The 18212-nt window shown below is 33.4% G+C and overlaps 1 protein-coding gene across 1 annotated transcript; it reads left to right on the top strand.

Annotated features, from left to right (window-relative positions):
- The first annotated feature begins 559 nt into the window (after window positions 1-559).
- Window positions 560-16815, top strand: LOC144848179 (NXPE family member 4-like). Its single transcript, XM_078704884.1, has 7 exons — window positions 560-618; window positions 4152-4290; window positions 5112-5186; window positions 13941-14006; window positions 14160-14752; window positions 15351-15409; window positions 15947-16815. The coding sequence occupies exons 2-7, from the start codon at window positions 4183-4185 to the stop codon at window positions 16717-16719; spliced, it is 1674 nt and encodes a 557-aa protein (XP_078561010.1). The 5' UTR covers window positions 560-618; window positions 4152-4182; the 3' UTR covers window positions 16720-16815.
- The last annotated feature ends 1397 nt before the right edge of the window (window positions 16816-18212 follow it).

Here is an 18212-nt window from a genome sequence, read left to right as displayed (position 1 = left end):
CCAAGTCAATTTACTTCAACAGATATGTATTAGTGATTCCAAATCTAGGTCTTTTTACTCGCATCTATTAAATAACAATTTAGAACATGTAAAAAACACCCTAATTGATAACATACAAAGCAATGACTTTTCTATTTGTAATATTGTCTTTAATAGTACATACCGCCATAATCTTTCAAAAATGTGTAACACTGTGGATTGTGTCAATCATGGTATCTGTGATAGGGTTAAGTCTGCCCTTTTTCATAATGATTTTGACACATTATTTAACTTGTTAAAACCATTTTCGTGTGAATCTTCATTTTGATATGTTTTAGATTGCTGTCAAGTTTTTATATGTATCTCCTAAGAGAGGTGACAACATTTGAATTTGAATATTCAGGATCATCAGAACACGTTATAATGGCTTGCAAAAAGAATATTGGTTATTGTATGTATATTCATGAACGCCTTAAGTTATTGTATTCCAAAAATACTTTAGCGCCACCATAATTTAGTTGCATGACAACCACGAGTAGGATATAATAATATAATAGTTGTAATTGTACAGTGACAACCAAAGTGATGTTCTGGGTATACGGTAGCTAAATAATAGTACCAATATATTCAACGATTCTGGTGAGTTTCTTGTATTGCTAGGACTATGTTTTACGGATAATATTTTGTAGTAGGTTAATTTCAAACAAACATTTATTATGAACATAATTTGTTTGACCGGACACATGCATATACTAAAAAATGAAATAGCGCAAATCTCTATTAGTTACTTAAACAAATTACAGGAAGAAATGCTGATCTAGATTTAGTGTGGTAGATTGTAGAAAATCACGGTGGGCAGGAAGTGAACAGATTTGGAGAAAATGAACTTTAAATTGCACTCGTACACCAATTATTTTACTATTTTATTATGTTACTATTATATATTACTATTGTGGCTGATTTACAATGTGGTGTTACTGTATAGTTACTGGTGATAAGTTATGAGGGAATTGCAATTTAAAACTATTCCGATTAAGATAATGTTGTTTACATTGTGTAATTAGTAGTGGAGGAGGTACCAGAGCCACCGATCGGGGCCCCCAACCCCTGTCCGAGAAGATTGACCCACGGGTGGGGTTGGGGGGTTAGGGGGGGTTATGGTAGGGTTAGGTGTGGTAATAAAATTTCATGATAAAAAAAAGCAATACCCTACTAGGTGTGCCCATTCAAATATGTGTTCTTTAAAAGCTACTAAGAGTACCGTTATGTCTAATATCGTCGGAGCTTCCGGGTGATCCGCCCCTTTCGATCCTTTCTCTCCAAACCCTGTAATTTGGTTGTAAATCTGGTAGAAAGGTTTTTTTTTATTCTTCTTAAAGTTTGGTTCCCACTAGGACGCAACGCAATGACGTAAGCGGAACGCAAGTAATTTGACCAATCAATGGTCAATTCGCTTGTGTTGCTTCAGGGGCGGACCCATACAATATCCATATTTATACGTTATAGAAGTCCAGTCTGGAAGAGAATATTTGTAAATTGGCAGAATGCACAGCAGTCACCAATAGGCCTACTATACCGCGCAAAATAAGTTTCTGAGCATACACAGAATGAATTTCTGATTGACTAGTTGCTTGTGGTGCGCGCGTCATGAGAACAGGGAGATGTATCTCTCGCCTGATGAGAGGTACGAAAGGAAGCCAACACACACTGTGTTCGGGAAAAACCTGTCATATGGGTCGTCGATTTGTTCATAGTTATTGCGTTTTTCCATAATTTAAGGCCAAATCATAATTTTGCGTATAGTTTTGTTTTTCCGTGTAGTACCCTATTTATCTTCATTTCCGTATACGTCCGTAATATTAGGCCGAATTTCCATAGTAACAGAGAATTATACCGGTAGCAGAGCAAATTTTGCTTCTTTCTGCAAAATGTCCTATAATTAATTTCTTTATTTTATATTTATTATTTATTGTACAGTTTATAGTGGATAAATGAAAATGAATTTGGAAAATTGTGGTTTTAATTAACTGCTGACTTATTTAGCATTTAATTCAAAATAATACAATGTAACGTTTTCCTCAATATTTATAGCAGTAGCTTCATATTTTTTTGTCTAACTTAAATCATTAATTGATAATAATAATTAATTTACATTAATTAATAGTATTTTAGTTATTACCGTACCAGAAGTACCGCATTGACGCAAAAAAAAAAATTTTTTTTAGTGTGTTCTCTAAAAAAGGGCACCTTTACCATTTAGGGGAAATTATGGGGACGGGGGGTGTTTCCGGACCCGGAACTTGATAGGCTTAGTCATAAAGTAGTTACAGAGTTAAAGGGCATTTTATCATTGTTGAATGTTTTGTTAGCTTAATTGTTAAAATTGGCCAAATAAGTAATGCTGGCGCCAACGAATTTAGCGACCTTCACAACCAAAATATTTCTTTGTAACAAAATAAATGGAACGCTACAAAAATAATCCTCCGCTTCATCACTGCATGTATACCTACTAACCAGACAAGAACGTATTTTTGTTACGTTTCAACAATAGACCTATAGTAGTATAAGAATACAATTTTGATTTAAGAGTAAGGGATTACTTTGAATAAACCATTGGTAATTTACTGAAAATCCAAAATGAACTTGTGTTATAATACAAACAACATTATTAAATCAAAGAAACTACTACACATGAGAAATAGATGTCGGTCGATAAACTTCTGACGACGACTAAAACAATGACAATCAGCTAAATGTATTCGTGATTTTATTTCACCTCTGGCTTGTTACATTATACATTATCATGACACATTACCGGACTTCCCTCTCCTCTCGCAATGTGCAGATCTTCATTGCCAATGCTAATAATCGATTTGTCCATAATGATTGCGTTTTGCCGGGGGGTTTTCCATAATCTAAGGCCAATTTTTAGGACAAAACATAATTGTGCTTATAGTTTTATATTTCCGATGCGTGTAGTACCCTATTTATCTTCATTTCCGTACGTCCGTAAATATTAGGCCGAATTTCTGTAGTAATTTATAGACGTTTCGAAATTTGAACCGTGTTATACCGGCAGAGCAAAGTTTGCTTCTTTCTGCAAATGTCCTATCATTTATTTTGGAGTGTGGTTTAAACAACACTTTTGCAAAGTTTATAGTGGATAAGTAAAACGAACTGGCTGCCTCTACGCCTAGTCGTAAATCCAATCCTAGATTCTATATTTACGCCGATATCGCGTCCCCTATAATTTTTTGATAAAATACTAATATGTTATTATATCGATGGATTGTAAGTCAACTGGATGGCTGAATGGGTAGTACCTGGGTCTCGCAATGTAATGCTGTAGGTTAGGCTCGTGTTCGAAACTCCTTTCTGGTATTTTTTTTTTTTTTTTTACATTTTTGTTTTACTCACCATCTTCTTTATTGACCATCTTCTTTTCTCATCATTTTCCTAGAGGGATGTTTTTTTAGGTTACGAGGGCCTTGGCCCGATCAGGTCAATAGGCGTAGATATAGAATCTAGCTTGGATCTACGACTAGGCGGAGATGCAGCCACTGCATAAATAAAAATGAATTTTGGAAATTGTGGTTTTATCAACTGACTTTATTTAGCATTTAATTCAAAGTAATACAATTTAACGTTTTCGTTTTTTATATTTTTAGCAGCAGCTTTATATTTTTTTGTATAGCTTTTTAAAATTATTAATTGATAATGAATTTACATTAATTGAGTAAAGTTATTAGAATGTTATACCGTACCAGAAGTACCTTACGTTCGCATTGAACGAAAACAAATGTTATTTTATATTGTTAGTCGCGTATGTTTTATTACCGGCAGAATATAGGCTACAATCCTCTGTTTGCTAGCGCACTAATAGAGTAAGTGACATTTCCGGCGAACTAGAGGTGCAATTTATCATGAATTTTACGTGCGAGAGTACCATTTGCGGCCATCTAGGGGTGTCATTTAACAATTTACTTGCTCAAATACTCAGTGTCTACAGCCCTGGAGTCTTTTGGCAACCCACTGAATATAGTCCTGCGACCGCCCCTGTGCTTTCAGCTGAAAAATCATCAATTATGATACTGTTGTATATCATCTCTCATTACAACTAAACTACATCGTCAACACAATTTAATCATGTTAAATAATTATTTCATTTACAGATTGGTGATTCGTGTGTTGAATCTAAAAGCTATGAAGTTGAAATTAGGAAAGAAGATGACTGTTCAAGTTAGTAAACAAACAAGAGTATATAGAATGCTCTTTTTCGTAGCAGTGGCGTATGCAGTTTATGAAATAATTGTAAGAAACTATACTTAACTTCAGAGTTTAAATTATTTTTAAAAAAATAGGCGAACTTATGTTATGGAAAAATGGCCTGGTAGAAATAACATTCGACATAATTACAAATAGTGCCATGTAATGAAATTACAGTACAGCAATTAACACCACAGCAATCACATGATCCTATTGATCTCACGTTCGATTACATTTATATTCAGTTTAGTTACAATCCACAAACTAAAATCAGTGGTGTATGCTAAGCAACAAAGCAGATACGATACCAATAATCAAGCATAGTGATTCATTTGACTGTAAACGTCAATAATGTATTTAGAATAGTATTGCTATAATTATAAAGCTCAGCTACAATCATATTTGGTTAAATGTAAATAAATTAAACATGTGTAACAGAAATCATGACGAATAAAAAAAATTTTCTCTTAAAATGGTAAAATACAGAATTATAGTGAATAGGCCTACTTTTTTAAAAGAGTGAAAATAAAATTGAATAACACTAAAAACGTAAAATGCAAGTATATTATATACTTATCAAGTCATCTGATGGCATGTTTTGCCAAACCGTTTATTATTCATAAGCTTCTACAACAATTGTGACGTACAACATAATAGGTATTTGACAGGGTAATTTCAACTAGAGTATTCCCAATTGATAAGAAAGTGTTTATTTTAAAATTAACCGTGTAAAAAAACTTTGCAAAACTATCGGACGATAATTATTGCAAATTATGATCAATATAAATGTTTGTCCTGCATCAGGCCTGTAAAGTTAAAGTGGTATAAACATTACAATATTACCGATAGTGTTATTGACATTTCAGACTACTCCACGTTTTTCATTCCGTGAGACCGTATCGTCTGATGTGATTCCAACTATTAAAAGGTTCAACCAACAGGTATGAAACATCTATATCATAAATAATATGTTGAGTTCATATGTATCATATCATGCAATCACTGGCCAATACTTGGTGGTCAAATTATTATTTGTACTGTATAGCTTTCCAAACAAAATATGCTGTAGGATCTACTATTGAGAATCGAATACGGTATGAACATTTAACAGTTAATTAACAGTATATTTTATCGATGTTTGTTACATTTTTTAATATTGATTTTGCATTAAAATTGAAAATTTGAATGAAATAAAAATGGGTCGCCCTTACGAATATGAAAAAAAAAGTAAATTTAATTAAAATTGAGTTATTTACTAAATGTGCCTAAATGTGATAATATAATATATTAGGCTATTAATTAGTATTCATACTCTACTAATACAGGCTACTTTTTTATACATAATCTGCGATCTATATATAATAGCACTATAACACAGACAAATATTACCGTAATATATAATTCATTTACGGCACCATATAACATATTAAACTAATGATACGTGGAAAACATTTTATCTATTTATAAATTTACGTATAGGGGCAAAATTCGGTAAATCGCGCGTTACTTCTAGAATGTTTACTCGATGGTATATAAAGTTGGTTCGTACTTTCGGTACTGATTTTAACCATCTGATGTAACCCTGTTTAATTGAGTTAGGTCATTAGTTATTAATAATTAAAACGAATTTAGGTTCAACGGTTTGACCCGAATAGGGGTGTTTACCGATCGTGGACAGGGACGGACCTAGGGGTGTTGCCCTAGTGGCCCGGGCAACACCCTTAAGTTCATACTAAATGTTTCTGCCACTAAATTAAAGTCCCATTTTATCGTATACAATATCCAGATATATTTACAGTATATGTTATAGAAGTCCAGTCTGCAAGAGAACATTTGTAAATTGGCAGAATGCACAGCAGTCACAAATATAGGCCTACAATACCTCGCAGAGATAAGTGTAGATAAGTTTCTGAGCACGCGCAGAATGAATTTCTGATTAACTAGTTGCTTGGGCGTTATGAGAGCAGGGAGCTGCATATCTTTCCTGATAAAAGTAATTGGTTGTAATCTATATTTATTGGTACTTAAAATAACTATTTTACCATTGATAATTCATCGTTTATGACGTTTGCAGTATTTATACAATGGAAAGGAGGCCAACACACACTGTGTTGGGGAAAAACCCGTCAAATGTGTCGTCGATTTGTTCATAATTATTGAGTTTTTTCCGTAATTTTTTCCACAAACCGTAATTTTGCGTATAGTTTTGTATTTCTGTGTAGTACCCTATTTATCTTCATTTCCGTATACGTCCGTAATATTACGCCGGTAGCAGAGCAAATTTTGCTTCTTTCTGCAAATTTGCTATCATTATTTTCTTTGTTTTATATTTATTATTTTTTGTACAGTTTATAGTGGATAAATGAAAATTAATTTTAGAAATTGTGGTTTTAATTAACTGCTGACTTATTTAACATTTATTTAAAAAATAACACAATTTAAATATTTAGGCCTATAGCAGCAGCTTCATATTTTGTTGTCTAACTTTTTTATATCATTATTTGATAATTATAATTAATTTACATTAATTTAATAGTTATTAGAATGTATTACCGTACCAGAAGTACCTTCATCATTCGCATTGAACGCAAAAAAATGTTATCGTATTTTTAGTCGCGTGTCTTTAAAAATTTAAAACCGGACCTTGATAAGGCTTAGTCATAAAGTAGTTACAGACAGCTTCCCTGTTTTGGACACAGCACTTCCCGATTCTGGACAGAAATTTCCCCATTTTGGACAAATCGGATTTCTCTATATGGAACAGCTTCCCTATTTTGGACACAGCACTTCCCCATTCTGAACAGAAATGTCCCCATTTTGGACAAATCGGATTTCCTTATATTGGACAGCTTCCCTATTTTGGGCACAGCACTTCCCCATTCGACAAAATTCACCAATCCCTCTCTAGTTTTGTAGGCCTAGCTGGTAATCATCGGTAACGTACGAACATCGTACGGAGCTATAGGCCTAGCCTGACGTTGTATAGTTACTGCATTAATTCTCTTTATGTTTTTGCCAGACTCCGTTGATACAAATCGGGGGAAACCCAGTATTTTCCCTGAAAAGTTAAGAGTCTCCCATTTGTTTTGGCCTCACGATCGATCGAGTGGGTGAATTACAGAAGAAAAACAAAAAATATAAATCCGCACGCAATGCTTTAGATTTATAGCCGGCCGCTAAGATTATTTATATTAAATCGTCTTATTTTTCACATTTTTAACCAATTAAAGCAGTTGAGCCGGGTTGTTTTCAGATCCTGCCCTCCTGTAGGCAAGTTTAGGGAATTAACAAACACATAATACATATCTGTTGAGTCGATTCGTTTAAGACACACAACTTATTGTGTAAGCTTGTGGAACATGTATTCAAAGCTTGTGGTGCGAGACTTACGTTACATTTCGAACAATACGACACTGTATAAATAACGTAATGTAATTCCCCATGCTGTGAAAATTGAATAGGTCATTATAATATTTATTGTTTGAAGGTTTGCATTGCGAAATCAAATGGTGATAACGTTTGCGGTACACCACGTATATTAGCTCTGAAAAGAAATGTTGGGATTATCACATATATTTGAAACTATATGAACCAAGATTTAAAATACTGAAAACAATTTTGTGATACTAAATTTACTTCCAGAGATATCACAGTTTAAAGTTTAGGTTGTTACAATCAATGGCAGAGTTCAAGCCTCACTCGCTCCATGATTCTGATGGTATAACGTTGCTAGCTTTGTGAAAATTAGTAAAAGAAGTAATGCTTATTTCGACCTTCACAACCAAAATATTTCTTTGTAAAAAAAATAATTTTAAATGGCACGCTACAAAAATAATGGATACCAAATAATCGAACTAAAACGTATCTTTGTTAAGTTACTATCAATACATTTTCATATCACGCAATTCATTTTCAACAATATTAATAGTATAAAAATATAATTTTAATTGAATAGTGAGGCATTAGTTACAATGTTGAATTTGAATAAACCATTGGTAAGCTTTTCAATTTAATAACAATCCAAAATGAACTTGCTGTTAGGTTATAATACAAAAAAAATTATTCAAAGAAACGCTCTACTACACATTAGAAATAGATGTCGATCAATAAACTTCTGACTACGACTAAATCACGATATACTAATGTATTCGTGTCACTTTACACTAAAACCCCTACCAAAGAAGCAATAGAAATAGTAGAAAGGAGACTTACACAAGATAAAACATTGAAAAAAAGGCACAAACATTGTCATTACAGATATAATAGATTTACTATCACTTGTCATTAATAGCACTTATTTCAGCTTCCAAGAAAAAATATATAAACAGATAGGCGGTATTGCCATGAGCAGTCCCATCAGCCCGATTGTTGCAAATTTGTATCTGGAAGATTTGAAAAAAAAGCACTGAAAACAGCACCAGACGGAATGAAACCAACATTTTGGAAAAGGTGCGTTGATGCATATTAGCTCTCATTCCTGAGGGATCAGCCGAAAATCTTAACTCACACTTAAACACAATTGACAAGACAGGTAATATAAAATACAGTACCCTTCTTAGACATCATAATTACATAGAACAATGGAGATCTAACGACAACAATTTACAGAAAAAAGTCCGACACAGATCAATACTTAAACTTTCACTCCTGCCATCCATTGGAACACAGGTTAAGTGTGGCTAACACCCTGGTTGACAGATGTGAAAAAGTAGTAACTAGAAAAGTGAAATGAAAAATATTAAACACGCGCTCGTTGGGTGCGAGTACCCAAATTGGTCCATGGACAAGATAATCCAAAAAAGATCGGAGAAAAAAAAACAACGAAAATGTCAAACGAAAAACGAAAGATACAACAAAAACAAAGAAAACATAGGGATACCATACATACCAAGAATACCAGAAAGAATTAGACGCTGCTTATCTAGTTACAATGTCAACACTTATTTTACACAACAAAACAAATTAAGAAATGTTTTAGTTCACCCTAAAGACAAAATAAAAAATGATGACAAATCCGATGTAATATACCAAGTAAATTGCAACAACTGTGAAAAGGCTTATATAGGAGAAACAGCGAGAATCTTATCCACAAGGATAAAAGAACATAAAGCAGATGTTACTTCACATTGCACAGGTATTTTAACACGTTCAGCCCGAAATTCAGCCTCAGAAATTATTCATAACTCAGCCATCACCGATCACATGACCACTCACACTCATTTACCAAATTGGAAGGTAAAAATACTAGGCACAGAATCTTCATGGAAAGACAGAAAAATAAAAGAATCCATACAAATAAGAAAACATGGTAATACTATGAACAGAGACGACGGCGGATTAGAACTTAGGAGGAGGCCCCGACAATCCCATTTGGGTAAACCTGAACGAACGTTACATAGATGGCACTATACCAAATACGAGATCGCATGGTAACAAGTCATAGAGACTCACTCATGATTAAGCTGCGTCGTTGAACAGCGAAAGCTAGAGTAAAAAACGTAAGTTTTACGATTTTTATTTGCCCTTGAATCATCCAAAAGGAATCCATAGTGGAAATTGTGGTTTTAACATCTGACTTTATTTAGCATTTAATTCAAAATAATACAATGTAACGTTTTGCTCAATATATTTATAGCAGCAGCTTCATATTTTTGTACAACTTTTTAAAATTATTGATAATTAATTTGCATTAATTGATTATAGTTATTAGATAGTAATACCGTACCAGAAGTACCTTCACCAGGGACTTTCCCGTAACGTTCGCATTGAATGAAAACATTTTTATCCTATTGTTAGTCCCGTATATCACCGGCGGAATAATATATGCTACAATCTTCTGTTTGCTAGCGCACTAAGAGTGACATTTCCGGCGAACTAGAAATGCAATTTTTCATGAATTTTACATGCGAGAGTACTATTTGCGGCCATCTAGGGGTGTCATTTAACAATTTGCTTCGCCACAGGCGGCCCTGTGGCTCAAATACTCAGTGTCTACAGCCCTGGACTCCTTGGGCAACTCTCTTAACATAGTCCTGCGACCGCCCCTGGTATACACTGTCTAACGGATGTCCATCTTGAAAAATACCCGCAAACAATAATACGAGGATGCTTCGTCTATCTCCTTCTACGATAATTGTTTTTAACAGCCCGAGTACAGCATCATAATGATAAATAGATTTAATATATGTTTATACAAATGTATTGATTTACGATGAATGGAACATTCCAATCTTTCTTCCACAATTGTCTATTCCCTCAGATGTAATATATAACACAAAGGCAAGTACACTCATAAAATATTTGTTTTTCACGCTGCTTTAGCCAGCTACGTCCCAAGAGGACTACTCATTCAGAAGCTATAAGCAGCAGTTATAGTTCTAGAGGCCGACGTTTTTGATAATTTGTAAACTAGGACGGGTCATGCTAAAATTACAAACCCCAAAGCACGCCTTGGAGAAGAGAGTCTATGAAAAAATTTGCTGATAATACAGTATTATATAGATGCATGTAGACAGTAATCTGTAAAATCTTGTTCAATAAATAATGACTTTGTTTTTGCTGTCAACCTAGGCAAGTATTATAATAATTCACTGTCAAATAATCAAAATATTATTTCTGATATTTATAATGAGTCCCATTTGACTGTCAATCTAGACCGATATTATAATACTGTAATTCGCTGTCAGATAATCATTGAATTATTATAAAAACAGTCCATATAAGGCTGATGTAGTGACCCCCACACTTGACCTTAGCAATAAAATAAACTAAAGTGACAGAAATTGAGTCTGTTTAGTATAATAAAGTAATATTATTTAGACATCATTTTTATTTAAATTATTTAATAAGCACATCATCTTTTACAGATTCAGTATTTTTTATTTTTCAATTACAGTTGCACAATATGACATATCAAAGTATAAATTCTTGTTGTATTTAATTAAAATACAAAAGTTATTCACTTCTGTAACTGTAAAAAAATAGTATTTATTCAGGTAAAAGGTTTAATTATAACCCTAAGTATTATTTGCTTTAAATTACATTTTTTCAGGTAATTAATTGTTTGGCTAACGTGAATAACTATTATGTGACAATAAAATGACACATTAAAAAACAAATTTGAAATACAAAATATTTTTCAGGGGGACAATATATCTTTAAAACTGTTATTTTAAATGGCTGCTAAATTGAATTTTATTTGACATTTAATTTTGCTTATTAAAATTAGCATGAGACTCAAAATGGCCACCATATTCATGAATTGTATGGGGTAAGAAGCGACTAACATTCTTAATAAAGGTATCTATTTTTAGGTTTATCGAAAACCGAGACCACCCTGTAGAACATAAATATTGAGAAATGTTGGTGGGGTCTCTAATCTATAGAACAAAAATATTGAGAATTTGTAGTGGGGTCAACTAAATATTGATGAGATTGAGTGAGGCCACTCGATTCTTGAAAACATAAGGCTTCACCTAGTTAACACAATGTTGAGAATTGTTAGTTGGAGGTCCCCATTTCAATTCAAGATTTATTTTTTTTAAACAGAGACCACCATCTAGAACACAATATTTTGTAGGGATTTTACAATTCATCGCAAGCAGAGACGAGACCTTTCCCTCTATAACACACTTGGAAAATGTTAATGGCGTCTTTGCTTTCAATACATCTTGATAACAGAGACTTATCCTTCTGTTCTAGGCTGGTTTCCCTCTGGAAATTTGACCCCGGTGGAAAACACAGTAGTAGATGTCCGGGGGAAAAAATTCCTGTGGAAAATGTCCATGGGAAAATGTGCAATGGAAAATGTCACAGGGAGAAACCAGCCTGCTCCCCCTACTGCACTGTATAAATGACATAATATTGACAGTTTAGTGGGGTCTATGTGTTTTTAAGTAGGCCTAATATTGAAATCAAAAGGCTCCACCTAAAACACTATATTTAGAATTTTTAGTAGGAATCTCTGTTTACATAATTTCACAGAAACAGAGAAACACCATCCTCTTGAACATAATATTGTGAACTTTTTTGGGGGGAGGGGTCTCTATTTTCAAAAACCCGTAAACAAAGACCCGGTACAGAATACAATATTGAGAAGATTTTTGAGTAGAGATCTCTGTTCACATTAAAAGTTTTCAATAATTGTGTTAGGTTTCTCAAACTGTGTTTTACGACAAAACAACAAAAATCGTAAAACTTAATATTGTAAACTTTTATTGGCAGTCTCTGTTTTCGAAAACTCAGAGAGACCCAGTATGAATACAATATTGAAAATATTTTTAGTGGCGATCTCCGTTTTCAAGAAGTCTTGACAATAGCGACCCCCGCTATTAGACTACACAACAATGACTTTCAAAGATAGGTCATTAGGTCTGTTGTATTTTATATTGCTTGATCAGTTGTTGTTGTTGTTAGTTCCAAGTTGATCACGAATGTAAATATTATGTGTGTATTGTTTTGATTGTTTTTTTCTGCCAACAAGAAAACTATTATCATTATACTATGTATGAATTACGTAATAAATCGAATCTGAATCTGAAGCTGTTTCTACACTAGTGTATCAAACTTTATGTAAGAAAAAAATCTCTAGAACATAAGATTGAGAAGTCTTAGTGAGGTTTTCATGAAATCTCCAAAACAGAAACCACCCTATAAAACACAATATTGAGAGGTTTTAGTGGGGGTCTGTGTTTCGAGATATATTATGGTCTCTGTTTTTGAAATTTATTTTAGAAAACAGAGACCTTCCTAAAGAACACAATATTGAAAAGTTTAGTGGCGATCTCTATTTTAGAGAAATATCGATAATCACACACAATAATATTGGGACATTTGAAAAGATTCTCTGTTTTCTCAAAAACACAGATCTTCATTAGAACACAACATTTAGAAGCATATTTCATGAAATTTCATTTGATACCCAACAGTTCTTCCTAATACTCTAATTATTTAATATTATATAAATGTACCAAAAAAATGTGTAATTAACTTATGCACATATTTTTAATAGCTTTCTTTTTAAACATTTTCAATTTTGTGGTCTCTATTTTCAAGAAATCTTTAAAAATACATAGGCCCCCACTAGAAATTCTCAATATTGTGTTATAAGGTGGTCGCTATTGTCAGGACTTCTTGAAAACGAAGATCCTAATAAAAATATTTTCAATATTGTATTCATGGGTCTGTGTTTTCCGGTTTTCGAAAACACCCCTATTTGGGGAAAATCGTTGGACCTAAATTCGTTTTAATCGTCAATAACTATTTATCTAACTCAATTTCATTAGTAAACAGGGTTATGTTAGGTGGTTAAAATCAGTACCGAACGTATGAACTAACTTTATATACCATCGGATAAAAATTCTAGAAGTAACGCGCGATTTACAGAATTTTGCCCTTACGTAATTATATATATATAGATTGATTATCACCTGTTTTTGGACTACATTCAATTCTAAAGATACCATGTGACACAGTACAGTTGTTTTTCGTATCACAAAATGTGGCAAGACTACGCTAAGCTTCCCACTAGGACGCAACGCAAGGACGTAGACGCAACGCAAACAAGTGTGATTAATGACAAGCGACAGTTCGAATAATTCATAGCTTGTGATTGATCAAATCTCTTATGTTGCGTTAGGCGTAAAACTACATATCGAGAGATCGCACTAACTAGTTACCAAACGATCCATTTTTAGGTCTATGCAAAACAGAAGCTCCAGTTTTATGAGTATTTAGCAAATCAAACAAACAATGCTGTCAAGGTATGTAGGAAACATATTTTCTTTTAAAACTATATGGTTCTGAGATTGCCACTAACTAATCGTTCTTTGAACAAAAATATGGATCAATTTGTTCTTGTACTAATTTCAATTTCTAATTACCGAGTTATTCGGTTAATTTTATTTTTTTTACAGAAAAAACATGTTGGAATTATAAATTCGACAAACACGATGTATTATTTTAAGCATTCTGGACAATCTGTCAACGCCGGTAGCTACTTTAGTGTGATAATTGAAGCTAGAGATATCAACAACAGTCATTCCATAAAAGGAGGTGAATTTTGGTATGCAACTATAAGAAATAAGGTAGTAAATGTAGCAGGCAAGATAACTGATTTTGATAACGGTACTTATGAGGCTAAGTTTTTTGCTGCACAGCCAGGTGAATATGATGTTGAAATTATATTGGTACATCCGTCTGAAACAACTAAGTTTATTGAAAATGTACTTTGGCCGATGGAAGATCGAGTCGTTTGGGATGGTAAATTCACATCGAAGGACGAGAAACGACAAGAAACAAAGCTATGTACATTTAAAATGCAGTTTAAATACAATAATAAATGCGTTTATAATTTTTCACTGGCAATGGGCAAAACCGTATTTGTGTGTGATAAACCAAAGCATAAAATGCTTACATGTGATTCGCTGATGTCACTAAAATCAAAGACTACTCGCATTGAAAAGAAATTTTCTAATTTATTTGCTGAAAACGCCGCTCTCTTTCACAAGTAAGTTTTATCATAGGCCTATAGTTAAATTTATCTTCATTTAGGTCGCACAAAAAACTTTTTAAGTGTATGTTTTATAGAGGATATCTGTAGATGACCTGGAGAAATTGTTGAGATGAAATTTAACTCGCTTTCACATACTTTACAATTTAACCAGTATTTTTTGGCCAGTCTTGTTCTGACCGGTAATAACTAAGACATTTTTAAAGTAAAAAGTGTGCAATTTCCCTTTGAACAGGATGTGATATTTTAATTTAGGGTAGATATTTTCTGAATCGTACTGCACATCTATAGGTCCACTGAAATAACAAAAAGAAGTTCTTAACATACTTTATAGATCCAGAGAACTATTGCATTAATAGTAGTTTTTTTTTATTTTTCATTTATTCTCAGAATAGAAAAAATGCTACTCAATGGGGAAAAATATTCGGGTCAATGCTTTGCACCTATAGTAACACTTGCGATCAGGTGGATGTAACTTTACTAATATTTATGTTACGGTAAACCTCCTTTCTCAAAAGGAATCCCACAAAATCAATATGTTCCACTCTTTGAAGGACTAGTAGTTGTATCTAATGTATAAATATTGTTTCTGTAGGTCTGTAACTTACGTTAAGATTTTGAATGGTCCTCTACAAATAACTGTGAACAACACAGGTAACCTTTCTACTTTTTCTAATTAAAAATATACTGTATTTAGGCCTAACTATATTTATTTTTCTGAATTGTACTTAGGCCTATATTGCACTAATTATAGAGACGGAATTGGTGAATCTAGGTACAGATATATTCAATTTTGAGTAGTGAAATTCCAAATTTAGGAAATTCCACGAAATTTCACGAATAGTTTCTTTTAAAATGAAACAATTACCATTCTACGACTGTGCTTTCATGGAACTTACTTCTCACTAAAACAAGATTTACAAAAGGGTTTAATCCATTAATATACATTCTGTTTATCAGCAGCAGAAAATCTTCGTTTCCAGATTAAAACTTAGCCTGCGCATTTAGGAAAAGAAGTGATTATCTTATCTTTTACAACAACAAATACGAATTTTAACAACGATCGTGCGGTGTCATGTGTATTAACTACAAAAAAACTCCAAATACGGAGTTTGTATCATTCTCTTCTGATTGGTAATACCGAAGATGAATCGGGTGATTTTAAAGTTGGGTGATATTTTTTATTAACAGAAACTTCTGATAACATGGCACACAGTCTGGTGATACCGGAATGCAAGGCGGATTTACCAGCTACACTGAGTGATGGTTTTTGGGTGAACGACACTTGGACGTCTCTACGATGTAAGTCGAAGAAGTGGACAATGGCGGAAATAAAGCACTGTGTGAAAGGAAAACAACTCTACTTCTTTGGAGATTCCACGACAAGACAATGGAATGCGGGTTTACTAGATCTTTTAGGTCTCAGTAAAAGCAATAAAACAAAAAATCTTAACGCTAAAAGAACATATCATTCAAGTGACGTAGTCAATTTGACATATACTTTCCATCCATATTCAATAGGAAATAGGCCTTGTCCTTACCGCATTGGTAGATGGGAATATGAGATCTTGGATAACCTCGACTCTAGCACATGTAATTACATTATTATGATCAGTCCATGGGCCCATTATACACAGTGGGTAAAAGAACGGTATATAGAGAGACTTTACCTTTTGCGTCAAACATTGCTGAGATTACGGAAGCGTTGTCCTCATACTATTTTGGTCGTTAAAACCCCAAAACCTCGAAATCATGATACCCGCACTTCTCTTCTATATACCGGTGATAGATTAATTTATGATATACGTGGTTTGTTTGTCGATATCTTTAAAGATATTGGCATTCATATTATTGACGTATGGGATATGAATTTGGCGTACCCATCACCAAATACAGTTCACATGCCGATGCAAGTTATTTATCAGGAGCTATATCTGTTTCTTTCTCATGTTTGTAAAGTATAATAGTGTTTAATCAAATGGATTGTAGAGTATAGAATTTGTTTTATTCTATAATTATTGGTGCGCCTAATTGTTAGTCACATTCTGTTACTAATCGTCGCATTTGTAATAACCCGTCGTATTTCTCGTAAAATTAGTAACAGAAATGTATGTCTCTTAGTAACATTGTATGTTATGCATTATTATTGAATGTTTGTCAGAAACATCCTGTAACTAACCCACCAGGATAATAAGCACACATTATTACCAATATTTAAAAAGGGAGATCGTAAAGACCTAAATAATTATAGAGGCATCTCATTAACATCTTGTGTTTCCAAAATATTTAACAGAGTAATCTCAATGTATATATCTTGTTTTGTTGAAAAAGAAAATATACTTTCGGAAGTCCAGGGAGGCTTTAGAGCCTATCACCGTTGTGAAGATCACATCTTTACATTGAAAAGTATTTTATCTTGTCGTTCAATTGAAGGTAAAACTACACATCTAGCTTTCCTGGACTTCCGAAAAGCATTTGATAGTGTATGGCGTGATGGTCTCCTAAAATGTGCCTGGGATACGGGAGTTAGAGGGAAAATTTGGAAAATAATAAGCTCACTATATGACAATGTTAAAGCAAAAGTAAAAGTGGGGGAAAGCATGACTGATGAGTTTAATATCCACAAAGGAGTAAAACAAGGGTGTGTACTCTCACCAATTTTATTTTCTATATTTATTAATGAATTTGTTAAACTTCTTCGTGAAAGCAATTTCGGGGTAAGAATGAATGGTGTCTGGATGGGAGGGCTCTTTTGGGCTGATGATGTTATATTGATTGCTAATAATGAAAGGGAAATGACTGAAATGTTAGAAATTGCCAATATATTCGCCAAAGAATGGAAACTTGGTTTTAATCATGAAAAATCAAATGTCATGGTTGTTGGAAAACGCATAAATAAAGATAAAGAGTGGAAATTAGGTGAAAATCGATAAAAGAAGTAAATAGTTATAAATATTTAGGGGTCTATATTTCCTCAAACATGAGTGAACATTCACATTATGAACATGTTATCCAAAAGGGCAACCGGCTTATAGCTTATATCAAAGGTATCATAGCTAACCTTGATGACTTTAACCGGGTGTACTATGGAAACATACTGTGGAAAACCATTGCAATTCCTTCAATAAATTATGCTTGTAGCATTTGGTATAATAATTCCAAGAAGGATAACGAAGACCTAGAGAAAGTGCAATTGCAAATGGCCCGCTTTCTTCTCAAAGCTCCACGGTATACTTCAAAAGAGGCACTTTATGGTGACCTTGGGTGGGTTCCATTATCCAAGTTACACAAACTGTCCAGAGTTAAATTATTTAATCGTTTTATAACTATGGATGACCACAGGTGGCCTAATATTGTACTTAATTCTATGCTACAATTGAAATGTGACTTTGATCGTTTAAAATATAAATTTCTTAGTAGTTGTGTTGACATATTTGAAAAATGTACAGATAGGCCC

The sequence above is a fragment of the Antedon bifida genome, chromosome 7 (genome assembly GCF_963402885.1).
Source record: "Antedon bifida chromosome 7, ecAntBifi1.1, whole genome shotgun sequence".
In the NCBI taxonomy this organism is placed as follows: domain Eukaryota; kingdom Metazoa; phylum Echinodermata; class Crinoidea; order Comatulida; family Antedonidae; genus Antedon; species Antedon bifida.
This window is presented reverse-complemented; position numbering and strand designations above follow the sequence as displayed.